This window comes from Osmerus eperlanus, chromosome 16, assembly GCF_963692335.1.
Source record: "Osmerus eperlanus chromosome 16, fOsmEpe2.1, whole genome shotgun sequence".
NCBI classification, from domain to species: domain Eukaryota; kingdom Metazoa; phylum Chordata; class Actinopteri; order Osmeriformes; family Osmeridae; genus Osmerus; species Osmerus eperlanus.
Genome location: NC_085033.1, coordinates 5,637,723 through 5,665,294, shown reverse-complemented (window position 1 = coordinate 5,665,294; position 27,572 = coordinate 5,637,723). Strand labels below are relative to the sequence as shown.

At 51.4% G+C, this 27,572-nt stretch overlaps 1 protein-coding gene across 1 annotated transcript in view; it reads left to right on the top strand.

Annotated features, from left to right (window-relative positions):
* Positions 1-27,572, top strand: part of LOC134036532 (teneurin-3-like) — a 40,857-nt gene that overhangs the window by 8,915 nt on the left and 4,370 nt on the right. The window contains 21 exon segments of the mRNA XM_062481520.1: positions 6,423-6,493; positions 6,495-6,575; positions 6,578-6,675; positions 7,382-7,402; positions 9,222-9,454; positions 11,532-11,686; positions 14,951-15,052; positions 15,702-15,875; positions 16,039-16,400; positions 16,666-16,920; positions 17,521-17,696; positions 18,563-18,798; positions 18,909-19,078; positions 19,224-19,350; positions 23,192-23,376; positions 23,721-24,005; positions 24,784-25,161; positions 25,322-25,503; positions 25,743-26,056; positions 26,167-26,434; positions 26,756-26,886. Coding sequence (XP_062337504.1) covers positions 6,423-6,493; positions 6,495-6,575; positions 6,578-6,675; positions 7,382-7,402; positions 9,222-9,454; positions 11,532-11,686; positions 14,951-15,052; positions 15,702-15,875; positions 16,039-16,400; positions 16,666-16,920; positions 17,521-17,696; positions 18,563-18,798; positions 18,909-19,078; positions 19,224-19,350; positions 23,192-23,376; positions 23,721-24,005; positions 24,784-25,161; positions 25,322-25,503; positions 25,743-26,056; positions 26,167-26,434; positions 26,756-26,886 — 4,004 coding nt within the window.

Below are 27,572 nucleotides of genomic sequence, written 5' to 3'. Positions count from 1 at the left end.
GAGATAAGGAAAGCATGTAAAAAGAGAAAAGGGGAAAAAAGAAAACTCCAGATTCAAAGTACCAATCAGGCTGTGTTCCTTGCATTTCCTGTCTGCCAGCCTCCTAGCAGACTCCACTTCCTGTTTCAAACACACAATCCTCAAGTGTGCTCCCGACACTTGTCTGCCGGCCTCTCGACATCACCATCGAGTCGCCCTTTTTTTCCTCTTTCTCTCTCCTTTCCTCAATCCCTCTCTCCGTCTGCAGGCTGAGATAAGGTCGTTTTTGTTTACAGACACACACACACAGCAACAGGTCTGTGGTTTTAGGGGAAGCCAGCTCTTCAGAGGAGTCTGTAATCTGAAAGACAACATCCTTTTCTTTCTTTCTCTCTACTTCTCTGTCCCCCTCATTCTCTCCCTCTCTCAATCCCTTATTCATTGTGTTGGAAAGAGGACAGACACTTCCACATCACATTCTCAGCGCCCCCCTCGCCCCCTCCCCCCCCCCCCCCCCGACGCACACAAACAGACGCACACCAAACAACTGATGATGATTGCAGAGGCACACACATTTCAAATCCTTCCAAACACCTGTGTGAATCTCCCCCAACCCCAGTGAGTGGAGCTGGAGTGTGTGGTGGGTCAGGTGTGTGTGTGGTGGGTCAGGTGTGTGTGGTGGGTCAGGTGTGTGTGGGTGGGTCAGGTGTGTGTGGTGGGTCAGGGGTGTGTGGGTGGGTCAGGTGTGTGTGGTGGGTCAGGTGTGTGGTGGGTCAGGTGTGTGTGTGGTTGGTCAGGTGTGTGTGTGGTGGGTCAGGTGTGTGTGGGTGGGTCAGGTGTGTGTGGTGGGTCAGGGGTGTGTGGGTGGGTCAGGTGTGTGTGGGTGGGTCAGGTGTGTGTGGTGGGTCAGGGGTGTGTGGGTGGGTCAGGTGTGTGTGGTGGGTCAGGGGTGTGTAGGTGGGTCAGGTGTGTGTGGGTGGGTTAGGTGTGTGTGTGGTTGGTCAGGTGTGTGTGTGGTGGGTCAGGTGTGTGTGGGTGGGTCAGGTGTGTGTGGTGGGTCAGGGGTGTGTGGGTGGGTCAGGTGTGTGTGGGTGGGTCAGGTGTGTGTGGTGGGTCAGGGGTGTGTGGGTGGGTCAGGTGTGTGTGGTGGGTCAGGGGTGTGTAGGTGGGTCAGGTGTGTGTGGGTGGGTCAGGTGTGTGTGGTGGGTCAGGGGTGTGTGGGTGGGTCAGGTGTGTGTGGTGGGTCAGGGGTGTGTAGGTGGGTCAGGTGTGTGTGGGTGGGTTAGGTGTGTGTGGTGAGACAGGTGTGTGTGCTGTGGACAGCAGGGGACTCCTCAATACTGCCTCAAGGTGTCGTTCGTATCCCCCTTTCCCCCAGCGTTCACACCTCCACACACACCTCCGCACACTGCCCCCACACTGCCCCCACACTGCCCCCACACTGCCCCCACACTGCCCCCACACCAGGCTCTTTCATCTGGCGTTATCTGGGGCTCTCAGCAGCATGGAGCTCCATGCTTCCAGCCCACGTCTCAGCAGGTGGGCTGGTTCTCACACACACACACACACCCCTGCAGGAGCTCAGGGGAAAGTGCCTTAGCACCGGGGAACGTGAAATCGTTATTTACCATTTCTCTGGTTTGCATTCTGTTTCTCTTTCCTCTCTATTACATCTATCCATACAAACATACATGCATACAGTACATACATAGATATCATGGAGCTTATTTAAAAATCAATCAAAGACCTGCCAGGGTCTAGAACTGATGGTGAACTGGTCAACTTCCTCTGTAGAGGTTTCTCCTTCCTGTTCATGGGATAGTGTTGATTTGCTCCTCTCCCCCAATAGACGTTTAGATGGAGGATAAAATAGGGGTCAGAGTTGACTAGGGCAGTGTGTGTGTCTGTGTGTGTGTGTGTGCATGTGTGCGTGTGTGTGTGTGTAGCAACAGAGAATAGGTTCCATCCATCTCATTTACTCGGGCGGTGTCACACATGGCCTGAAAGCTTAGCTTCTCTCTCTCATACACACACACACACGCACAGTGAAACAACCTTCAGGAGACGTTAGCTCGTCCTGTGAAGGTGTGTGAGTTTGTTCGTGGCAGTATTAGAAAGATTCTGGGAAGAAATTAAGCCAAGGTTAAAAGTGTGTGTGTGAAGGAGAGTGTGTGTGTGTGAGTATATTGCTCGCTCAGCACCATTGGGAGACCAATCAGTTACTCCGCTTCAACAACATACCAACTCTCAGCACACACACTAACACACACACACTAACACTCACACACACACTAACACTCACACACACACTAACACACACACACACACACGCTAACACACATGCACATGTGCAGACACCCACAGAGCTTTAAGATCTCTGTGTACTGCTGCTTTTCTCTATCAAGCAGGGAAAGGGCCACCCATGTCCTGTGGAGATGCAGGACCCCTGCTAGCTAGGCTAACTTTGCCTGGAGGCTAATCAATGACACTACTGATCCTAGCTTAGCTCTGGTGGAGATGTATAATGACCGACTGTGTGTGTGTGTGTATGCGTGTGTTTGTGTTTGTATTTTGTGTGTGCAGAGGGGTCCGTGCTGTGCAAGGGCCCTGCTGCAGAGTGTGGTGGGCTAGCTAAGATGGCGTCATTGATCTGGTAATTAGCAACAGTGGAGAAGCTGCCTGGTAGTCCAACATGGCGCCCCGTGTGAATAATTTAAGTCACACAGCGTGAAGCCGCTGTTTGAAGTATCCTCTTTGAAGCCTCAGATCCACGTTCTGCCACACCCCTCTCCTCCGTCTCCAGACCTCCTTCCCACACTTCTTTCCTCCTTCCGTTTAATTTCTTCCTACAGAATTCCATCAGTGATCCTCTGCAGTGCAAATGTTAACAAAGTTGGATCAACGTTAGAACAATGTTTAAACTGTATCAGGACGTGTGTGTGTGTGTGTGTGTGAGAGAGAGAGAGAGAGAGAGAGAGAGAGAGAGAGAGAGAGAGAGAGAGAGAGAGAGAGAGAGAGAGAGAGAGAGAGAGAGAGAGGAGAGAGGCAGGCTGCAGTAGAACGTGTGTAATGGGGTGTCGGCTATGTTAGGTAGTGAGAATGACAAGGGCTGACCACATTTGTTATTTCTAGACAACCCAAACACACCATCTGTCCATCCATCCATGCACTCTCTCCCTCCCTCTCTCTCTCTCTCTCTCTCTCTCTCTCTCTCTCTCTCTCTCTCTCTCTCTCTCTCTCTCTCTCTCTCTCTCTCTCTCTATCTCACTTCTTTTCTCACTCATTCTCTTCTCTCTCTCTGTCTCTGTCTCTGTCTCTCTCACTACATTCCTTTTGCTGCTAGTAAGCAAGGCCCTTCTCCAGAACCAGCAGAACCACGAGAAGAAAGAAGTTGTTTTATGTCGTCGAGGTTGAGAGAGGGCCTTTTCAATCACTTTTCACAGTATCATTTAGCATCGAGCCGACAGCAGACGAGGCTGTTTGTCCCTCCAACCTCAGTCATGTCTGAGAGAGCTGCCGGTGCCACGCGGCCTGTTTGTGTTCTGTATCAAGAGAGCCTTGCTGGAGAGGACTCGCTCTTGTTTCTCCTCCACTCAGGAGCTTTTAAAGGATATACTTCAGAACCATCTACTCGTAGACGCTAGAAGCCTTTCATCTCAACGTGATGGCGATCATTGTGTTGGAGCACAGTGATCTGTGTGGCTGGCCCTCACCAAGCTGTCGACACTGGAGACAGAGTAGTGTCATTCAGAGGCAAGTCACTGAATTACAATATTCAGATCATCCAATCGGATCCTCCTTGTGTTGAACAGCTGTTCTTCAGACAGGAAGGAGGGAGGGGGGAGAAAGGGACACTGTTGATGTAAAGGAGGAAAGTAAGGAATTGCTCTTACCTTTCGATCTGTTAAACACAGTCCATTGGCAGTTCTACTTATTCTTGTTATGGAAGTTTTTACTCCACAATTTGGACAAAAGTACAAGCAGGAGACTGTTTCAATCACAATATATGTCTTTATTACGCTTGCAAGCGGAGATATTGGATAGGTGTAAATTAAGTCTCACTAAGCAGAGCTCAGTGACTTGCTCTCTGTTTTCACAACAGAGGGCAGTTAGAGTGCATCACACAGGTTGAGGTAAAACATAGTCAGGGTGACCTTGATCTGACATGACACACAGACGTTGTTTTCCTGTTCTCAACCATCAGGTCATTCCTTGCCCAATAACAACCTTTGGCTCTCAGTAGCCAGGCCTAGTACACAGAGACAAGAGCAAAGTTCTAAAACATTGAAAATAGCAAGGTTGGACATTTCTTAATCAAAGCATATCTATCAAAAATATTCTCATTACACTCCTCAATCGCTTCACATCCCTCCCTCATGATCTGTTCTGCTCTCTCCATCCACCCTGGCAGTCAGTGCTAGGTATCAAAGCTACCCCCCCCCCCCCCACACACACACACACACACACAGCATTAGGTGTTGTCGGCAAAATATTAAGCAGCGCCTTACAAGTATATCCAGAAACTCCTGAACCCACCATGGCCCCAGGCACTTCCTCTTCCTGCGTCTTCCCCCACAACCAATCACAGCCTTCTGTACTAAGCCCTCTAGTTAATCCCAGGCGGTCACTGGGGCATGGATGCCTGTGTGTGTGTACGTCCCCTTCAATGACACAGTGGGGGGCCACAAAAAACCTTGGAAGCACACATGCGCACACACACACACACACACTCTAATAGCATTTCTCCCCCCTCAAAAATATACATTGTCCCACTCCAACAGATTAATAGCATACTCGTTTGTGTAATTTAGAGTTATATTTCGCTGGTGTTCGATTTTTCATAACTGATCTATTATGATGATTAGATTAGGTAAAGACCAGGCCGGCCTTAGAGGAGGATGTCAGAGCATGATTGAGAGGTGCTCTACATGAATTGATCCTGGATATTGATTAAGCTATCACAGTGGCTGGTAGGGAGGGTGGTAATTAATGATGCTAACAAAGATAGTTATTGATTTTGAAATAACCTCTCAATTCCAACAGATCACATTACAGAGGATTGTTTATTATAGGGGATTTTTTTAGGATCAAAATAAAATTAATTCTTATTAGTAAAACAAATGATCAAACAGAATCAATTTAGTATTGATATAATTATAATAATACCAGTATATATTATTATATTTAGTATTATTTATATTATAAATATTATAATTATTATTATTAATAAAGGTAATGTGTCAATATAAATTATAATTAGTAAGTAGTCATTCTTTTACATTCATTTTTAATAGAAAATTAATGTTTTTCAATGAATATCCTGTAATGTGACAGTAATTATTTCCTCATGATGTATACGTGCATACACATATTTTTTTTGTTTCCGTAATGCAGAGCTTGGTTTAATAATACAGTACATTTAAAAAAGTAATTTATTTTTATTAATAGTGCACCCTTTATTGCCGAGACAATATTAGGTCACTTCAGATGTAAAAAGAAAACTATCAAGCAGTAAATAGTATAAAGGACAAAAAAGTGCATATATATTTTTTTTTTTGGGGGGGGGGGTTTGTTTAAACAAGTTAGAGAGCTAAAATACACCTGCCGTTATCACTGGCTTTACTTTACAACTAAATAGTTTCTGAAATAGTCTGTGTTCCGGTGTTGGAATGTTGACATGACGATGTTGAGACGGAGGAGGGGGAGAGCGGAACACAGAGGATCCTCTAGCTGACATCTGGAAAGCACCAACAGTCCTCCTCTCCCTCGCTTTCATGTCTGTTAATCCACTCTCTGCCTTTATATTGGTTCTGGGGGCCTTAAATGAATGCCTACACACACACGCGCACACTCACGCACACACATCCTTTAATCTCGGAGTCTGTGTGATCGTTTCCACCCCCTGTAGAGAATAAGGTAGGCCCAGGTAGTTTCCTATCCTAACAGACTACCAAACAGGCCCTGCCCTCCAGGCCCAAACACAGAATGGACTCTGTCCCCACTGGCTAAATCCCCAGCCTCGTCCCCAGCCTCTACCCTCTACCACAGTACTGCCAAGTCTCCCACTGACCAGCTGTGGAGATCAGTGTTGTAATCATCACTCATGGCTATATCCAAGCACTGCAGCATGTGAACCCTGCTACTTTGCTTTGATCAAAATTTCACAAGGTGAAATTCATCAGAGGATTACATATTCAAAGCTTTGGTGTTAATTACATGTTTTGTAAAATGCTAAATATTTTTTTTATTATTTTTGGCGCGCTTTACAATTCAGCTTGTGGTGTGTGTGTTTCAGAGATTGTTTGGCCTCCGGGCAAGAATTATCAGGAAATGAAGTCAAAGCAACAGGGAACCTAAGCTGAATCTAATAAATAAAAGAGAGAGAACGAGAGATGTGAAAAAGCAGGAATAACTCACCTTGTCTCCTCCCCCTCCTCCTCCAGGTATCCTATACAAGGGCAACGGGGAGAACGTGTTCCTGTCCCAGCAGCCCCCAGTCATCAGCAGCATCATGGGGGAACGGGCGTCGCCGCAGTATCTCCTGCCCCAGCTGTAACGGGCAGGCGGAGGGCAACAAGCTGCTGGCCCCCACTGGCCCCTGGCCTGCGGGGCGGACGGAAGCCTCTTCGTGGGAGACTTCAACTACATACGACGCATCTATCCCTCCGGGAACGTGACCAGCGTAATGGAGCTTAGGTACGGAGGGAGAGGGGGGGGGGTGGAGGGAGGGAGGGGGAGGGGGTGGAGGGAGGGAGGGGGTGGGAGGGAGGGGGGGGGGGGATGGAGGGAGGGGGGGGGGATGGAGGGAGGGGGGGGGGTGGAGGAGGAGGGAGGGGGGGGTGGAGGGAGGGGGGCGGGGGGTGGAGGAGGAGGGGAGGGGAGGGAGGGGGGGGAAGGCAGGCAGGCAGGCAGGCAGGCTGCAGTAGAACGTGTGTGTGTGTGAGAGACACAGAGAGAGAGAGAGAGAGAGAGAGAGAGAGGAGAGAGAGAGAGGAGAGAGAGGAGAGAGAGAGAGAGAGAGAGAGAGAGAGAGAGAGAGAGAGAGAGAGAGAGAGGATGAGAGAGAGAGAGAAAGAGATGGGTGGAGGGGGTAAAGGATAAAAGAAGGACAGGAGGGAGGAATGGATGGATGGATGGATGGATGGAGAAGGGAGGGAAGGGTGGATCGAGGGGGCGTGTGGGAGATGGGAGGGGAGGGATGGATGGATGGGGAAGGATAGATGGATGGATAGATGGAGAAAATGTGTTCACACTATACTGTCTTATCTGTCTTTTCACTTAAATCATTTTCAATACCCTGTTCTTTGTGTGGAGTCTGTTCTAACAAACTAACTTCTAACATCTCTTTCTTTCACTCCTTTGTTCCTTCCGTGTGTGTCCTCTTTGCTTGCACTCTCCAAAGAAACAAAGATTTCAGACATAGGTAAGAATTAACAACCATGTCAGCCTCTCACTGTCTTTCTCTTTCTGATCATCAACTTGTGACAGCTCGTCTATACCTGTCTGTCTGGACATGTATAGACGAGCTTACTAGTGGATCCCTGGGATTGGCCAGTCAGGTTACCAAGTCATCCCTATTAGTTTTCTATCTGACCAATCAGAGGATCTAAATAAAGGGGAGTCTAGATAGCAGGGGGGTGGTAGTCTCACTGTAGGTAATGAGATGAATATAAGTGATAATGAGGGGATAGAAGAAGAACGAACAATATCTGTCATCTAGCTCTCTCTCTCTCTCTCTCTCTCTCTCACACATGCCCAACTTCCTGTCTTTCTTCCTCCTTTTCTCTCAGTCTAATCCTGATTAGCGGTCACGCTAAATCAAGCCTATTCTTCAGCTGTCGGCTCCAATGTTCATGTTAGGCATCAGGCTGAGAGGAGCCTGCAGCAAGGAGGAGCAGAGGAGAGAGGGATGAAGGGAGAGGGGAGGAGAGAGGGATGAAGGGAGAGGAGAGAGGGAGGAAGGGAGAGGAGAGACAGATAAAGGGAGAGGAGAGAGGGGTGAAGGGAGAGGGGGATAAGGGGAGAGGAGATAGGGATGAGGAGAGAGGCGTGAGGGAGAGGAGAGAGGGATGAAGGGAAAGGGGGATAAGAGGAGATGAGATGGGGTGATGGGAGAGGAGAGGTGGTGAGGGGAGAGGGATGAGGGGAGAGGTGAGGAGAGGGGGTGATGGGATGAGGGAGAGAGGAGAGGGGGTGATGGAGAGGGATGAGGGGAGAGGAGAGGGGTGAGGGGAGAGGGATGAGGGGAGAGGTGAGGAAGAGGGGGTGATGGAGAGCAATGAGGGGAGAGGAGAGGGGGTGAGGGGAGAGGATGAGGGGGAGAGGTGAGAGAGGGGTGATGGATGAGGGGAGAGGAGAGGGGGTGATGGGAGAGGGATGAGGGAGAGGAGAGGGGGTGAGGGGAGAGGGATGAGTGGAGAGGACAGGAGAGGGGGTGATGGGAGAGGGATGAGAGGAGAGGAGAGGGGATGATGGGAGAGGGATGAGGGGAGAGGTGAGAGAGGGGGTGATGGGAGAGCGATGAGGGGAGAGGAGAGGAGAGGGGGTGATGGAGAGAGCGATGAGGGGAGAGGAGATGGGGAGAGGAGAGGAAAGACGGATGAGGTGAGAGGAAAGACAGGAGAGAATGAGGGAAAAGAGACTGTAGAGGAGAGTATGGGGAATGGTTTAGAGGAGTAGGTCATGATGGTGAATAACTGATAATAATTGCTATAGTGAAAGAATCACACGAGCACACTAACACACCACACACACACACTCATTAACACCACACGGTGCACACACATTAACACACACACACACACAGCCCTTCTCCAGCCTGTCTCATTGTGGGGTGTCTGCTCTTCTCAGGACCCTATTTTTAGTGGTCCTAATTGATGCCGGATCATCAGCTGCTGGCTCTAGTTAACCGCTGTGTCTCATTGGCCGAGCCGCCTGCCGGGCAGGAAGTGCAGCTGATGGACAGGATGTGACATGGCGCCAGCCGTGTGATTAAGATCATGTCAGAGCGTGCTGATGTGACGGCCAGCCAGGCCCACATGGTGTTAGTTTGGCTGGGAGTGTGTGTGTGCGTGTGTGTGTGTGTGTGTGCGTGTGTGTGTGTGTGTGTGTTTGTTAGGATTAGGTTGCCAAAGTCTGAGACTGTGTGTGGGTCTTTGTGAGAGGGTGTTTTACAATGGAGTCCACATCTCCAATTGTAACTTACTAACCAACACCCTCCTCTCCCCCTCCCGTCTCCATAGCAACAACCCAGCCCACCGCTACTACCTAGCGACGGACCCGGTAACAGGCCAGCTGTACGTGTCGGACACAAACTCCCGGCGGATCTACCGGCCTAAGGTTCTGACGGGCACCAAGGAGCTGATCCAGAACGGAGAGGTGGTGGCCGGGACCGGGGAGCAGTGCCCCCCGTTTGACGAGGCTCGCTGTGGGGACGGGGGCAAGGCGACCGAGGCCCTGCTGCTGGGGCCCAAGGGTAGGACACACACACACTGTACACACACACACACTGTACACACACACACACACTGTACACACTGTACACACACACACTGTACACACACTGTACACACACTGTACACCTTGTATACACACGCACACACTGTACACACACACACACACACACATATGTACAAACATACATACACACACACACTTACAGACAGAGACACACCACACACAAAAAAATTCCAGGCTCCTATTTCAAGCCCCTAAACTCACAGCCCATTCCCTCTGCTACCATTATGCTGTTATAGCATTAACACACACATATACACACACACACACACCAAAGACTTTCAGGCAGACTTTCCCTCATAAAACCAGTCTGGACCTACAGGTGTGACTTCACACACACATACACACACACTGGTAATGAGGTGCGAGGTGCCTGAGCAGTAGCCAAGAGATTTGGGCAGACGGGGAGAGTTCTAGACCTGCACTTTAGGAGGACACACACGCACATTCACACACATGCACATTCAGACACACACAAAGCTGCCTCTTAAACCGCAGTAAAAAGGGATGTGGAAGACCATTAAAAGAGAGAGTGTGAGAAGAGAGGAAGGGGGCAGAGGGGGAGGAAGTGCGAGAGGAAGAGATAAAGACAGAATTAAGAGATGCAGATGAGGGTTCACACCCAGGGGAGACGGAGAGGGAGAGAGCAAGAGATGTATAGTAAGAAAGAGAAAATAACATTCAAACACATCAAGGGTCTGGTCCTCTTTCCTCCTGTGTGTCTCTCCCTCTGCTCTCCCCCTCTGCTCTCTCCCTCTGCTCTCCCCCTCTGCTCTCCCCCTCTGCTCTCCCCCCTCTGCTCTCTCCCTCTGCTCTCCCTCCTCTGCTCTCTCCCTCTGCTCTCCCCCCTCTGCTCTCCCTCCTCTGCTCTCTCCCTCTGCTCTCTCCCTCTGATCTCCCCCCTATGCTCTCCCCCTCTGCTCTCCCCACTCTGCTCTCCCTCCTCTGCTCTCTCCCTCTGCTCTCTCCCTCTGCTCTTTCCCTCTGCTCTCCCCCTCTGCTCTCCCCCCTCTGCTCTTCTCCCTCTGCTCTCCCCCCTCTGCTCTCCCTCCTCTGCTCTCCCTCCTCTGCTCTCCCCCCTCTGTTCTCTCCCTCTGCTCTCTCCCTCTGCTCTCTCCCTCTGCTCTCTCCCTCTGCTCTCCCCCTCTGCTCTCCCTCCTCTGCTCTCCCCCCTCTGTTCTCTCCCTCTGCTCTCTCCCTCTGCTCTCTCCCTCTGCTCTCCCCCCTCTGCTCTCCCCCCTCTGCTCTCCCCCTCTGCTCTCCCCCCTCTGCTCTCCCCCCTCTGCTCTCTCCCTCTGCTCTCTCCCTCTGCTCTCTCCCTCTGCTCTCTCCCCTCTGTTCTCTCCCTCTGCTCTCCCCCTCTGCTCTCCCCCCTCTGCTCTCTCCCTCTGCTCTCTCCCTCTGCTCTCCCCTGTTTAAGAGCAGCAGTGCTGCAGGTATCTGTCCCCCAGGGATTTAGACCCTTCTTTCAGAAACACCAGGGGTGGGGGGGGATGGGGTGGGGGTACAGAGGTTGTTTTTAGCCCACATTGCCGTAACCATAGCAACACTGTTTCCTTTTCTTTCTTCTTTTTTTTTTTTTTAAACGAAAGCTAAATCGTCGGCTAGCGAAAAAGACTCGCTTTGCCCCACCCAACACACACACACACACACACACTAATGCACACTCAGACAAACAGTGTCCACCCACTCTCCGCCACTCTTAACAGTGAATGAGAGTCTTTTGTATTCCTTGCTTTTATGTGCATGTCTCATGTTGGTAGCTTCTTATTCCAGGATGCTGCAGTTACTGCTGCATATGTTGTGATTCTCCTTCCTTTCAATTAACTTCCAGCCAACGTGTGGGTTCATTTGTGTGGCTTTTGTGTGTGTGTGTGTGTGTTCTTTTCAGTGAGTGTGTTCGATTAAGCATGTGCCTGCCCCTAATTTGCATTCACCTCTCTAACCCTCAACCCTCTTACCTCCCCCATCTCTCTCTCCCCCCCCTCTGTCTCTCTCTCTCTCTCTCTCTCTCTCTCTCTCTCTCTCTCCCCCAGGTATTGTGGTGGATAAAAATGGCTTCATCTACTTTGTGGACGGCACCATGATCAGGAAGGTGGACAGGAACGGCATCATCTCTACCCTGCTGGGCTCCAACGACCTCACGTCTGCCCGGCCCCTCACCTGTGACACCAGCATGCACATCCGACAGGTACGACCACACACACACACAGGTACAACACACACACACCTTAGACAGTGGCCTACACCTCCCCAGTCAAGCAGAGTAAAGACCACTTGCGCCCCCTGCTGATGAACACACAGATTCACTTGTTTCCACGGTGACCCCCTGGTCCCAGCACAACCACCAGCTAACTACACCCTGGGAACCAGGCAACAGCCCCCAGCAGACACTGTCTAACACACTGGGATGTCTTTGATCTGACTTTCTCAGTGCAGTTCAGGCCCACACTGTTAGGGCCGACTTTGACATGAATCAAGCGCATTTCAGTTCTGCTTGAAACGTGATGGCATCTCCCGGTCTCCCTCTTTGTTGAGGCCTGTCAGAGTCGCCCCCTTCTCCCGTCCCCACGCAGAATGATGATTGGAGGATTATCAGGAAATGAGATATGTCAATCACAATTGTGAGCGTGCTATTGGAGGTGTTAGACAGTGACTCTGAAGGATCAACCTATCAGACAATGTTGCTGTCAGCTTTACTGGGGAGTTGGACAGAATGATCTTACAGTTAGAGCCCAGATTACCTGTCTGTCTCCCTCACTGTCTATGTCTGCCTGTCTGTACTAGTCTGTCTCCCTGTGTGTCTACAGGCTACACTGTACTAGTCTGTCTCCCTGTGTGTCTACAGGCAACACTGTACCAGTCTGTCTCCCTGTGTGTCTACAGGCTACACTGTACCAGTCTGTCTCCCTGTGTGTCTACAGGCTACACTGTACCAGTCTGTCTCCCTGTGTGTCTACAGGCTACACTGTACCAGTCTGTCTCCCTGTGTGTCTACAGGCTACACTGTACCAGTCTGTCTCCCTGTGTGTCTACAGGCTACACTGTACCAGTCTGTCTCCCTGTGTGTCTACAGGCTACACTGTACCAGTCTGTCTCCCTGTGTGTCTACAGGCTACACTGTACTAGTCTGTCTCCCTGTGTGTCTACAGGCTACACTGTACTAGTCTGTCTCCCTGTGTGTCTACAGGCTACACTGTACCAGTCTGTCTCCCTGTGTGTCTACAGGCTACACTGTACCAGTCTGTCTCCCTTTGTGTCTACAGGCTACACTGTACTAGTCTGTCTCCCTGTGTGTCTACAGGCTACACTGTACCAGTCTGTCTCCCTGTGTGTCTACAGGCTACACTGTACCAGTCTGTCTCCCTGTGTGTCTACAGGCTACACTGTACCAGTCTGTCTCCCTGTGTGTCTACAGGCTACACTGTACCAGTCTGTCTCCCTGTGTGTCTACAGGCTACACTGTACCAGTCTGTCTCCCTGTGTGTCTACAGGCTACACTGTACCAGCCTGTCTCCCTGTGTGTCTACAGGCTACACTGCACCAGTCTGTCTCCCTGTGTGTCTACAGGCTACACTGTACCAGTCTGTCTCCCTGTGTGTCTACAGGCTACACTGTACTAGTCTGTCTCTCTGTGTGTCTACAGGCTACACTGTACCAGTCTGTCTCCCTGTGTGTCTACAGGCTACACTGTACCAGTCTGTCTCCCTGTGTGTCTACAGGCTACACTGTACTAGTCTGTCTCCCTGTGTGTCTACAGGCTACACACTGATGAGATGTAAACCCTGCTGTATAATCAGCTGGACTCCTATTCCCATCCATATTCCCCAGTGTCTCTCTCAGCCACTGTGTGTGTCTTTGCGTGTGCATCTGTTCATCTGTTTACTTGCTAGTATGCAGCTCTGAGAGCTGGCATGTGTCCATTGTGTGTGTGTGTGTGTGTGTGACCTCGGCGGACCGCTTCTCCACTTCGCTACCCCCCTCGGCTGTGCAGGCTCAACTATCCTCCCTCCCCAGGGACACAACTACATCTCATCCCTCTCTTCCCCCACACATCCTTTCTTCCCTGGCCCGAGTCCCCATCCTCCTCCTCTCCTTCTCTCCTTTCCGCTGTCACAGTCAAGAGTGAGAGAGCACATCCCTAGTGAGCCAGAGAGAGAGAGAGAGAGAGAGAGAGAGAAGAAAGTGAGGTTGGGAGAAATAAAGAGAGATTGTAGGGAAACTAGAGCTGGAGAAGTACACATAAGAGCCCTTCTGCTTCACCCCGGGGTGTGTGGAGCGAGCGGGTTGTGCAGTGTGTCTCCAGCGTCACCCCGGGGTGTGTGGAGCGAGCGGGTTGTGCAGTGTGTCTCCAGCATGGCAGTGGAAGAGACAGCCGTGTCACAGGGATATAATGAACATTCCCAGGCAGAGAAGACACACCCCTGTGTTGTCTCTCTACACTGTCCTCAGTGGGACGAGGACGGCATTCTCGCCCTCCCCAAGGTGACTGCCGGCCCTCTGCTTCTCGCATCGCTTGCTGCCACGCAAACGCACTCTGCTTCAACTGCTCCTCTCTGGTCTCTCTCTCTGTTCAGGAGAGCTTCCTTAACCCGACAGTGACTCAAGCTAAAACTTTTAGTCGACGGAAAGTTGAAGGGAAGAATTTAGATTTATTTTTTAGCTTCTCTCCCCCCCCCCCTTCCATCGCTCCTCCCTGGTTTAAAATGAAGTGTATGGGGTATTCTGTACCTTCAGGACCCTGGCTGTGACCTCAGGTTAATGGTCCACTCCTGTGAGTGGAATATCACTCCCCAAATTCTCCCTCCCTCTCTCGCACATACACACACTTGGCACCGCTACCCAGAGTGCCACTTCAGCATGTATAATTGAGGTGCTGAAGCTCTGCTGGCAGAGTTGAACAAGAGAGAGCTTTTATGGCCATTACCTTTTAATAGTCCATCTCCTCTTCCTCTTCTCCATCCTCCTCTTCAACTTCTTCTGTGATACTTGAACTCTGGGGTCACACAGGGTAATCCTCCTCCACATCCTGTTTGTCCTCAGTCTGCAGACCTCCAGCACCTGTTTGTCCTCAGTCTGCAGACCTCCAGCACCTGTTTCTCCACAGTCTGCAGACCTCCAGCACCTGTTTCTCCACAGTCTGCAGACCTCCAGCACCTGTTTGTGTTCAGTCTGCAGACCTCCAGCACCTGTTTGTCCTCAGTCTGCAGACCTCCAGCACCTGTTTGTCCTCAGTCTGCAGACCTCCAGCACCTGTTTGTCCTCAGTCTGCAGACCTCCAGCACCTGTTTGTCCTCAGTCTGCAGACCTCCAGCACCTGTTTGTCCTCAGTCTGCAGACCTCCAGCACCTGTTTGTCCTCAGTCTGCAGACCTCCAGCACCTGTTTGTCCCCTCCTGAACTCTCTGCTGTCCTCTGTGTTCAGCTGTGCTCTGATGTGTTCTGCTGCTCCACAGGTGCGTCTGGAGTGGCCAACAGACCTGGCCATCAATCCCATGGATAACTCCATCTACGTCCTGGACAACAACGTAGTGCTGCAGATCACTGAGAACAGACAGGTACTCCAGCACATAGAAACACCACGCTGATAGTGTGAGCACAAGTAAAAAGTTGTCTGAAAAAATAAATAGTGAAGTAAAGTACTGATACCAGAAGAATCTACTTTAAGTACAGTACTTAAGTACCATCTCTGCCCTCCAGCACATATCTTGTACCACCAGCACATCCACTAGTAGCAACCACTGTAGCACATCCACTAGTAGCAACCACTGTAGCACATCCACTAGTAGCAACCACTGTAGCACATCCACTAGTAGCAACCACTGTAGCACATCCACTAGTAGCAACCACTGTAGCACATCCACTAGTAGCAACCACTGTAGCACATCCACTAGTAGCAACCACTGTAGCACATCCACTAGTAGCAACCACTGTAGCACATCCACTAGTAGCAACCACTGTAGCACATCCACTAGTAGCAACCACTGTAGCACATCCACTAGTAGCAACCACTGTAGCACATCCACTAGTAGCAACCACTGTAGCACATCCACTAGTAGCAACCACTGTAGAACATCCAGCCCTACCACACGACTCCAGCAGATAATAAATACAATATCTGCAATCAAAGACAGATGTCGCTGTGCGTAGCTCAACGTTATCAGTGTTGTTGTTCCTGGACCCAGAGTGTGTTCCCTCTCTCCCCAGGTGCGCATCGTGGCGGGCCGTCCCATGCACTGTCAGGTGCCGGGGATCGAGTACACCCTGGGGAAGCGGGCAGGCCAGACCATGCTGGAGGGCGCCACAGCCATCGCACTGTCCTACAGCGGGATGCTCTACATCGCCGAGACGGACGACAAGAAGATCCACCGCATTCGACAGGTAGGCAGGGGTCAGAGGTCAGGGGTCACAGTTCTCACCTGAGGTTCTCCTGCCTCCTCCTGGGGTTCTCCTCTGGGGCTGTGTTGTTGGTCAGGCCTTCGTCCTCACCTCTTCAGTCCTGTCTTCTCTCTCCTTGTTCATCCTCGGTCCTCGGTCCTCTCAGGTGTCCACAGACGGGGAGATCACCCACCTGGCCGGCGCCCTCTCCGAATGCGACTGCAAGAACGACGCCAACTGCGACTGCTACCAGACGGGCGACGGCTACGCCAAAGACGCCCGCCTCAACTCCCCGTCCTCGCTGGTGGTCTCTCCGGACGGGACCCTCTACGTGGCCGACCTGGGAAACATCCGCATCCGGGCCGTGCGGAAGAACCGGCCCCCGCCCGCCTCGCTGTCCCCCAGCTCTGGGCCCGGGTGGCTGGAGGTGGCCTCCCCCGCCTCCCAGGAGCTGTATGTGTTCGATGCCAACGGCACGCACCAGTACACCCTGTCCCTCGTCACCGGGGACTACAAGTACAACTTCAGGTGCTGCTCTCCTTCCTGCTTCACCTGCCTCCAATATTACTGAGCAGAATTAGCATCCCACACTGAATATTGTTTTGTCACTAGTAATGTCTTGATTAAATGTATTTGTCGAGCACATTTCAGAAATGTTTTGGTAGATCTTATAGAAATCGTAGAAATATTTAGTGTGATGTATTTTTGTATATCTATTGAGGTACATGGCATGACTTTCTAAACTCGAAGTGTGAGTGCCGTTTTAACTTTGATCGACTGATCGATGCTACAGCTACAGCAACGAGGAGGACGTTACCGCGGTAACGGACAGCAGCGGCAACACCCTGAGGATTCGCCGCGACCCCAACCGCATGCCTGTGAGGGTAGTCGCCCCTGACAACCAGGTGATCTGGCTGACCATCGGGACCAACGGGGGTCTGAAGACCATGACAACACAGGGGCAGGAGCTGGTGCTGTTTACCTACCATGGCAACAGCGGACTGCTCGCCACTAAGAGTATCCAGATAGGATGGACCACCTTCTATGAGTGAGTATCGGTTGATTGATGGTGTGTGTGATGTGATGCGTGTGTTTGGTTGGTGTGTGTGTGGGGAGGGTGTTGGTAAGTGTGCCTGTAAGGTAATTGGTTGGTGTGTGTAAGTGCATCTGTTTGGCTCAGGCTCAAATCTTCAACCTACTGTTGATCTCAACTTGAAATTACCAATATAAAACCATTTCATGTCTGTCTTTGTGAGAAGCAGTTTAAAAAGCAGACAAATGGACAACACAGTGAAAGGATACCACACACACACACACACACACACACACACACTTCCCTGCTGCTGAAGGAGTGGGAGGTATCAATAGAATATGCTAATATGTCCTGGTTTTAGATAGAAGACTGTTTTTTCTCACCAGGACCTCTTGACATCTAACACACTCTTTGTCTCTTTATCTCAATTCCTTTTTCTGCTTCCCTCTCTCTTTTCATTTCCTGTCTCTAAATCCCCCCCCCTTTCTTTTTCTGCCTCTCTCTCCCTTGCTTCAACTCTCTCCCGCTCTCTCTCATTCTAATGTCTACACTCCTCATTCTCCCTGCATCTCTCTATCACTTCCTGCCACCCCCTCCCCCTTGTCCCCCCCCCAGTTATGACAGCGAAGGTCGTCTGACTAACGTGACCTTCCCCACGGGGGTGGTGACCAATCTCCATGGCGACATGGCGGGTGCCATCACGGTTGACATAGAAACGTCGGGGCGAGACGAGGACGTCAGCATCACCACCAACCTCTCCTCCATCGACTCCTTCTACACACTCGTCCAGGGTGAGAGAGAGAGAGAAGCAGTGTGTTTGGAATGTGTGCCCATACCTCGTCCCCCAGAATGTTGATGATTCCATCGATATGAAGCCTTGATTAACCACACACACAAATTAAGTCAGCGTTAATGACTGTTGCTGCTTGTCACTGATGTGATCAGCTTGTTTATAATGAGCAGCTCACTGGGGTGAAGGGCTGAGGAATCAATACGCTTAAATATTAAAACTCTTAAGTACTGATATCTACGAGAGAGAAGGGAGAGGGAAGGAGAGAGGGAGAGGAAAGAGAGAGAAGGGGGAGGGTGGGAGGGAGGGAGGGAGGGAGGGAGGGAAGGAGAGAGGGAGAGGAAAGAGAGAGAAGGGGGAGGGTGGGAGGGAGGGAGGGAGGGAAGGAGAGGAAAGAGAGAGAAGGGGAGAGAGACACAAGGAGGTTTAGAGCTACAGACAAATGGGCAGACGGAGAGAAACAAGCCAGACACGAGGAGAGTGTTAGAGGTGGGTGTAGAACAGAACACTTACTCCCTGAAGCCACGCTCCCGTTCACACTGACTCCTACAGAACAATCCTTCACGTTAGGCAGTGAGAAACTCCAATGTTCCTCTCTCCCCTCCCTCCCTACTTTACATCCCTTTTATACCCTCCTTGCTGCAACCATATCTCCCTGTCAACCCTACCTTGCCCATATCCTTTCTTTCTGACTTTCTTCATATTTCTTCACCTCCTCCATCTCTCCCTCCCTTCCTTTTCCTCCCACCTCCCCTCCTCCCCCCACCCCCTCGAATCTCTCCCCCCTTCCTCCCACCTCATCTGATGTCTCCCTCTTCCTCCCGCCTTTCCCTCCCGCTCTCCTTCCGTCTGTCGTCCTCGCTCCAGACCAGCTGCGTAACAGCTACCAGGTGGGCTACGACAGCTCGCTGAGGGTCATCTACGCCAACGGCATGGACACCCACTACCAGACGGAGCCTCACATCCTGGCGGGCGCCGCCAACCCGACCGTGGCGCGGCGCAACATGACGCTGCCGGGAGAGAACGGGCAGAACCTGGTGGAGTGGCGCTTCAGGAAGGAACAGACGCGCGGGAAGGTCATCGTGTTCGGACGCAAGCTACGGGTAAGAGAGGAGCGACGGGAGGACATCGGCGTTCTTCACGGTGAGGACTTCCCTCCAGGTGTTTTTCACTTTTGATTTATCGTCTGTCGGTTTGTTTGTTTGTTTCCCAGGTGAACGGGCGAAACCTGTTATCTGTGGACTATGACCGGTCGCTCCGCACGGAGAAGATCTACGATGATCACAGGAAGTTCCTGCTGAAGATCGTCTACGACACGCAAGGTCACCCCACCCTCTGGGTCCCCAGCAGCAAACTGCTGTCAGTCAACCTCACATACTCCAGGTAGGTCAGGGGGCCCAGCCCGGGGGCCAGGTGGTGACCACAACCCTGAGGATGTTGGTTCAACTCAACACATTCTAGAACTACTTGTGTCTCTCTCTGTCTCTCGCTCACACACTCTCTCTCTCTCTGACTGGATGTGTTCCAGTTCGGGGCAGGTGACAGGGCTCCAGAGAGGCCCCACCACAGAGAAAGTGGAGTATGACAGCCAGGGACGCATCCTCTCTCGAGTGTTTGCTGATGGAAAAACCTGGAGCTACACTTACTTGGATAAGGTGAGGAGATGGATACACACACACGCACATACACACCGGAAAAATTATTAAGAACCAGCATTTAGAAAATACTGTTGAAAATACTTTTATTCTTCCGCACAAATAAAGAAGACAAAAAAAACGTAACATATTTAAAACAATATTCATGTGAAACATCTAGGGTGCCTGGGACTGTTGGACAGTACACTACATACACACACAAGTATCCACACACACACACAAGCAGGCAGGCAGGCAGGCACACACACACACCCCAGGATTAGCACATGCACAAGGGCAGGTTCACACACAGCAGCTGAAAATAACTCTGAACAACTACTGAAGTAATTGACACACTAATGCCTTGCAGATGCAGACGAGCATATACAGATGTGCACAAAGGTGTGCGGCGGGTGTGTGCGTGCGTGAGCGTGCGTGCGTGTGTGTGACAGACCAGTCTCTTAGTTTTCCCTCTCCCACTGTCAGCAGAAACACACAGCAAGGTCATCTACTGAGACAACACCAACACATACACACACTTTCTTTTTCTCTCTCTTCGATCTCCCCTGTCTGTAACACACACACACACACACTGGTCCCCCTGAAAGCTGTAAGTGTCAGAGTGTTATTTGGAGATATACAAGGCGACACACAGACCACATTAAAGAGACCCCTATTCCCTTCAGGAGGGAGGGAGGAAGAAAGAGGATAACACTGACATTGTTTGTAGATGTTACTACAGAGAGTGTGTGTGTGTGTGTGTGTCCTGGGGGACCAGGTTTAAGGCTGTAGCAGGGTTATTGAGGAGGAGACTAGAGCCACTCTGGGAGATTGAATCCTGGCTCAGTGGCCACAGAGGAGAGGAGAGGAAGAACAGAAGGTGAAACAAAGAACAATTCTACATCGGACAGAAACAGAGAGAGAAGGACTTAGTAATAAAACAGTGGATAAAAGAAGGTCGGAGAGAAGAATGAGAAGGAGAGAGAGAGAGAGAGAGAGAGAGAGAGAGAGAGAGAGAGAGACAAGACAAAAATGAGACATCACTGAGATCACTTCATGCTGACTAGAATCCCCCTTGTCCCTCTAGAAAGAGGTTCTCATTACTGATCTCCTTCTATTGTCTGACACACACACACACAGTACAAACACACACGGAGTAAAGGAGATAAACATGAGAGCAGATCTGCTATGTGCTGTCTTCCCCCAGTGGAATATTAGTTTTCTGTTAGAGCAGAAACTTGGTGTAACATTTGCATGGATTTCATCTCCCTGTTTCTATCTGCCAGTCCTGTGTATTTAGAGTGACCAGGTCTAGGTGGGGAGGGAGAGGTATACAACAACGAAATACCCACATACTCAAGTTCACACCCTAGGAAGCCTTGCAGAGGCACCACACACACACACACACACACTGTAAGACATCTCCTGCATGTAGAAACAGTCTGGTGAACTGTGTCCCCTGGGATGCTGAGTGGAGGTGGTTTAAACTGAGGGAAGGATGGAAGGAGGACAAGATGGAAGTGTAGTGACATGCCTGGGGTATCTATGTGAGACTCTGTCTCGTACACAAATAGAACACATTCCTTCTCGCTCTTTCTCTTTCCCCAGCTTACACCCCCCCCCCCTTCTCCTCTCCCTTTTTCTTTCCTGTTGAAATATTCAGTGTTCATGTCAGGCGCTGATGTTGTCGCTCAAACATCAGCACACGATAGCACACATGCATGTGCACTCACACACACACACACACACACACACACACACACACACACACACACACCTCCTCCTCTTTTCCATTTTTTCAGGTGTGCTCGGCTGTCCTCCTCCCTCTCTTCCTCCCCCTATCCCGCCCTACTCCTCCTCCCTCTCTTCCTCCCCCCTATCCCGCCCTACTCCTCCTCCCTCTCTTCCTCCCCCCTATCCTGCCCTACTCCTCCTCCCTCTCTTCCTCCCCCTATCCCGCCCTACTCCTCCTCCCTCTCTTCCTCCCCCTATCCCGCCCTACTCCTCCTCCCTCTCTTCCTCCCCCTATCCCGCCCTACTCCTCCTCCCTCTCTTCCTCCCCCTATCCCGCCCTACTCCTCCTCCCTCTCTTCCTCCCCCTATCCCGCCCTACTCCTCCTCCCTCTCTTCCTCCCCCCTATCCCGCCCTACTCCTCCTCCCTCTCTTCCTCCCCCTATCCCGCCCTACTCCTCCTCCCTCTCTTCCTCCCCCTATCCCGCCCTACTCCTCCTCCCTCTCTTCCTCCCCCTATCCCGCCCTACTCCTCCTCCCTCTCTTCCTCCCCCTATCCCGCCCTACTCCTCCTCCCTCTCTTCCTCCCCCTATCCCGCCCTACTCCTCCTCCCTCTCTTCCTCCCCCTATCCCGCCCTACTCCTCCTCCCTCTCTTCCTCCCCCTATCCCGCCCTACTCCTCCTCCCTCTCTTCCTCCCCCTATCCCGCCCTACTCCTCCTCCCTCTCTTCCTCCCCCTATCCCGCCCTACTCCTCCTCCCTCTCTTCCTCCCCCTATCCCGCCCTACTCCTCCTCCCTCTCTTCCTCCCCCTATCCCGCCCTACTCCTCCTCCCTCTCTTCCTCCCCCTATCCCGCCCTACTCCTCCTCCCTCTCTTCCTCCCCCTATCCCGCCCTACTCCTCCTCCCTCTCTTCCTCCCCCTATCCCGCCCTACTCCTCCTCCCTCTCTTCCTCCCCCTATCCCGCCCTACTCCTCCTCCCTCTCTTCCTCCCCCTATCCCGCCCTACTCCTCCTCCCTCTCTTCCTCCCCCTATCCCGCCCTACTCCTCCTCCCTCTCTTCCTCCCCCTATCCCGCCCTACTCCTCCTCCCTCTCTTCCTCCCCCTATCCCGCCCTACTCCTCCTTCCTCCCCCTATCCCGCCCTACTCCTCCTCCCTCTCTTCCTCCCCCTATCCCGCCCTACTCCTCCTCCCTCTCTTCCTCCCCCATCCCGCCCTACTCCTCCTCCCTCTCTTCCTCCCCCTATCCCGCCCTACTCCTCCTCCCTCTCTTCCTCCCCCTATCCCGCCCTACTCCTCCTCCCTCTCTTCCTCCCCCTATCCCGCCCTACTCCTCCTCCCTCTCTTCCTCCCCCTATCCCGCCCTACTCCTCCTTCCTCCCCCTATCCCTCCCTACTCCTCCTCCCTCTCTTCCTCCCCCTATCCCGCCCTACTCCTCCTCCCTCTCTTCCTCCCCCTATCCCGCCCTACTCCTCCTCCCTCTCTTCCTCCCCCTAGCCTTTCTCAGGTGCTAATGTGTGCGTTTGTGTGTCCTGCTGTGTGTTTAAGTGATTGCCACATCCACTGAAGCCTGGCTGATTAGATAAGTAGGGCTCAAGGCTGGGGCTGAGGTAGAGGCCGGGGCTGACGTACAGAAGAGGCTGGGATTGGAGCCGAGGTAGAGGCTGTGGCTAGCCGTGAAAGGCTAGCAGACGCTAATTGCAAAGCACTTAAGCATTAATACAGCAAAAGGCTGTTTGTGTGTGAAAGAGGGATTCAAAAGGGTCAAGGATAACTCAATTAAAAAAGGAGATTGGATGTTAATACCTGCACCCTGCCTACTCCGCTCCCCGTTTGGCATTCTCTAACACTCATTACAGAGATTAATTTTCTTTCTCTTCTCCCCACTCTCTCTTTTGTCTTGTACTCCCTCCCTCCCTCCTTCCCCATCCCCTCCAATCGCTGTTCTTTCTTTAACACTTCCTTACCCCCCCACCCCATCTACTATGACCCTCACCTTTCCCCCCCCTCTCTCTTTCTCTCTCTCTCTCTCTCTTTCCCCCCTTTTCTCTCTCACTCTCTCTCTCTCTCTCTCTCTCTCTCTCTCTCTCTCTCTCTCTCTCTCTCTCTCTCTCCTGGTATCCAGTCCATGGTGCTGCTCCTCCACAGTCAGAGACAGTACATCTTTGACTACGACCTGCAGGACCGGCTCTCTGCTGTCACCATGCCCAGCGTGGCACGCCACACCATGCACACCATCCGCTCTGTGGGGTACTACCGGAACATCTACCACCCGCCTGAGAGCAACGCCTCCGTCACCGTCGACTACAGGTACGCTCTGTCACACACGCAGTCAATTACTCTGCCTTCTTCTGTTGTTTTTAATGTTGTTATATTCTGTTTTTTGCTGCTTTTAATGTCTTGTGTACCCCTGTACGGTGTCCTTGAGTGCCGAGAAAGGCGCATTAAATAAAATGTATTATTATTATTACAGCATTGAGAGGATGCAGCACCGCAAACACCACTGCTTCCAGCTCCTTTTTCCAAAGAGAGATCATTGCACATTATGCTAAACAGATCCCTGCCACTTTGCGTTTACAGAGTGAAGTCTAACGTAATATAATCTGAAGTAATTGAATGTCATCTAATGTAATTTCATGTAATCTAATGTGCAGCGAGGACGGCCAGCTTCTCCGCGTGGCTCACCTCGGCACCGGACGCAGGATCCTCTACAAATACCGGCGTCAGAACAAGCTGGCTGAGATCCTGTACGACTCGACCCGCGTCAGCTTCACGTACGACGAGACGGCGGGAGTCCTGAAGACGGTCAACCTGCAGAGCGAAGGCTTCATCTGCTCCATCCGCTACCGGCAGATCGGCCCGCTGGTGGACCGGCAGATCTTCCGCTTCAGCGAGGACGGCATGGTCAACGCTCGCTTCGACTACACTTACGACAACAGGTGCCTCCCAGCTCTCCTGACAGGTTGAATGTGTCTGAAATGTCTCTTAAGTGTTGATTAGGAAACTCTTTCTTTGCCTTGTGTCAGATAGATTTCTGTCAGAAGGCAGCCCAAGGATGCACAACAAGGAAACGGATTCACTTTGTTTATTAGCATGAGCTCGGATCATGTGACCGTCCACGGCAGAGTGGTCAGCATGAGTGAAAAACATGTCTCTCAGATGGCATTTATATTTGGCCGGACAGTACAGATATAGTAACCACCAAACATGCCCTTAAACAGCACAAATTCCACAAATGATGCACATGGGAAATGGCACACAGGTGATACAGTCATAACTCAGTGTGGAGACTATTATCTGCGTCCTGCTCTCTCCAGAGGTTGCACAGAGCACATTCCCAGATCTATGTGTCCTTCCAGGGGCCCACGGCACGACCTCTTGACCTCACGCTAGGGACAGCCTCACATATAGAAAATACGCGTATCACCTTGCGTTGAGGTGTTTTGTCGTTCAAGCACTTTGTAACTCATCTGTAATAAGTGCAATAAATCATATTATTACTTATCATTTACATTTAGTCATTTAGCAGACGCTCTTATCCAGAGCGACTTACAGTAAGTACAGGGACTTTCCCTCGAGGAAAGTAGGGTGAAGTGCCTTGCCCAAGGACACAACGTCATTTGGCACGGCCGGGAATCGAACCGGCAACATTCTGATTACTGATTCCCTAACCGCTCAGCCACCTGACTCACTACATCATTTTTCTTGTGTTGGCAGCTTCCGTGTGACCAGCATGCAGGCGGTCATCAACGAGACGCCCCTCCCCATCGACCTCTACCAGTTCGATGACATCTCCGGGAAGGTGGAGCAGTTTGGAAAGTTTGGCGTGATCTACTATGACATCAACCAGATCATCTCAACTGCAGTCATGACCTACACCAAGCACTTTGACGTCCACGGCAGGATCAAAGAGATTCAGTATGAGATCTTCAGATCCCTGATGTACTGGATCACCATCCAGTACGACAACATGGGCCGGGTCACCAAGAGGGAGATCAAGATCGGCCCGTTCGCCAACACCACTAAGTACGGCTACGAGTACGACGTGGACGGCCAGCTGCAGACCGTGTCGCTCAACGAGAAGATGATGTGGAGGTATGGAGGACTGGACGCTGTTTCATGTATTACTAGCATAACTGGCACTAGTAGTAGTATTTTATTATTAGTTATAGTAGTAGCAGTATTAGTATTCAAACTGAACTATCTCTTTATGTAAAGTTATTCAAGTTATAAAATCCAACCTTTGACCCCAAAGGTACAACTACGACCTGAACGGTAACCTGCACCTGCTGAACCCTGGGAACTCTGCCAGGCTCACGCCGCTCCGCTACGACCTGCGTGACCGCATCACGCGCCTCGGGGACGTCCAGTACCGGCTGGACGAGGACGGCTTTCTACGGCAGAGAGGGGCGGAGATCTTTGAGTACAACTCGAAAGGTACATGGAGGGTTGTCATGGAGGGTTGTCACGGAGGGTTGTCATGGAGGGTTGTCATGGAGGGCAAGTCCAGGGGTACAGTGAGTGTGTGGGACGAGTGTCTAGTGAGTCAATCATCAAGTCAGCTGTAAAAAAAAAAAATGTCAGTCATCCAATCTATGAAGTACCAGTCATCCCTCCGGTCAGCCAGCCAACCTACTATCTGACACTCTCTCCCCCTGCTGTGTTCCTGACTCCAGGCCTACTGGAGCGTGTCTACAGCAAGGGCAACAGCTGGACCATCCAGTATCGCTACGACGGGCTGGGCCGCCGGGTGGCCTCCAGGACCAGCCTGGGACAGCACCTGCAGTTCTTCTATGCAGACCTCAACTACCCCACCCGCATCACGCACGTGTACAACCACTCCTCCTCGGAGATCACCTCGCTCTACTACGACCTGCAGGGGCACCTGTTCGCCATGGAGATCAGCAGTGGGGAGGAGTTCTACATCGCCTGCGACAACACTGGGACTCCTCTGGCTGTGTTCAGCAGCAACGGACTGCTGCTCAAGCAGGTACACAATTATTTGTGTGTGTGTTTGTGTGTGTGTGTGTGTGTGTGTAAAGGACGGTGAAGGTGATGTGGTATGTGTTTTTATGTGACCATCTGCTTCTCCCTCTGCAGGTCCAATACACGGCCTACGGCGAGGTCTACTTCGACTCCAACCCCGACTTTGTCCTGGTCATCGGTTTCCACGGCGGCCTGTACGACCCCTTGACGCGCCTGCTCCACTTCGGTGACCGTGACTACGACATCCCTGCAGGGCGCTGGACCACTCCGGACATCAGCACTTGGACCCGCGTAGGTCGCGACCCCCAGCCATTCAACCTGTACATGTTCAGGAACAACAACCCGGTCAGCAAGGTGCACCAGGTTAAGGAGTACGTCACAGGTGAGTGGCAGAGACACATACACGCACAGACACAGTCACATACGAACACAGTCACATACAAACACAGTCACATACAAACACAGTCACATACAAACACAGTCACATACAAACACAGTCACATACGAACACGCACTAACACAGTCACATACAAACACAGTCACATACAAACACAGTCACATACGAACACGCACAAACACAGTCACATACGAACACGCACAGACACAGTCACATACAAACACAGCAATATGGAACGACAGCAAACTGATGCTCTCCCTCTTTCCCTCCCTCTCTGTCTCTTTCTCGACGTTGCCACGGTGACAGACATCAACATCTGGCTGGTGACGTTTGGGTTCCACCTTCACAATGCTATCCCAGGGTTCCCCATCCCCAAGTTCGACCTGACGCAGCCCTCGCTGGAAATGAAGAAGAGCCAGCTGTGGGACGACTTGCCCGTACGTATCCCTACGCCTCAGGCTCTGGCTGGGATAACCACTCTCTGTGTGTGTGTGTGTATCCCTACGCCTCAGGCTCTGGCTGGGATAAACACTCTCTCTCTTTGTATGTGTGTGTGTGTGTGTGTGTAGGGCGAGAAGAGTCAGTCGTCGCACAAATACAAACTCTCACACCTTCTTTGAATTCTAACACACACATTAAAACATGGTGGTCTGCCGTTTGGCACAGAGATTGAACCAGTTATTACACAGCCTGGTTTTTCCCCTCTTTGTAGACTCAGGTTGTTTGACGTGATAATGAGCTCCAGTAACTGTTTCAGCTGTGTTATCAGGACAGTCTGCTCCGTTTGAAAACGTTTCTCCCCTCGCTCTCTCCTCTTGCTTCCTCCCCATCTATCCTTTTTTCTGTCCTTCCTCTCTTTCTCCCTCTCTCTCTCTCTCTCTCTCTCTCTCTCTCTCTCTCTCTCTCTCTCTCTCTCTCTCTCTCTCTCTCTCTCTCTCTCTCTCTCTCTCTCTCTCTCTCTCTCTCTCTCTCTCTCTCTCTCTTTCTCTCCTTCTCCCTGCTGCACTATGATTCAGTGAAGCCACATTAGTTCAAGTAAACGGCAATAAACTTAAAAGCTCAGCATTTTATTTCCTGTCTCTTGATAAACAAATATCACTGTATTTAGTGTTGCCATCCTTCG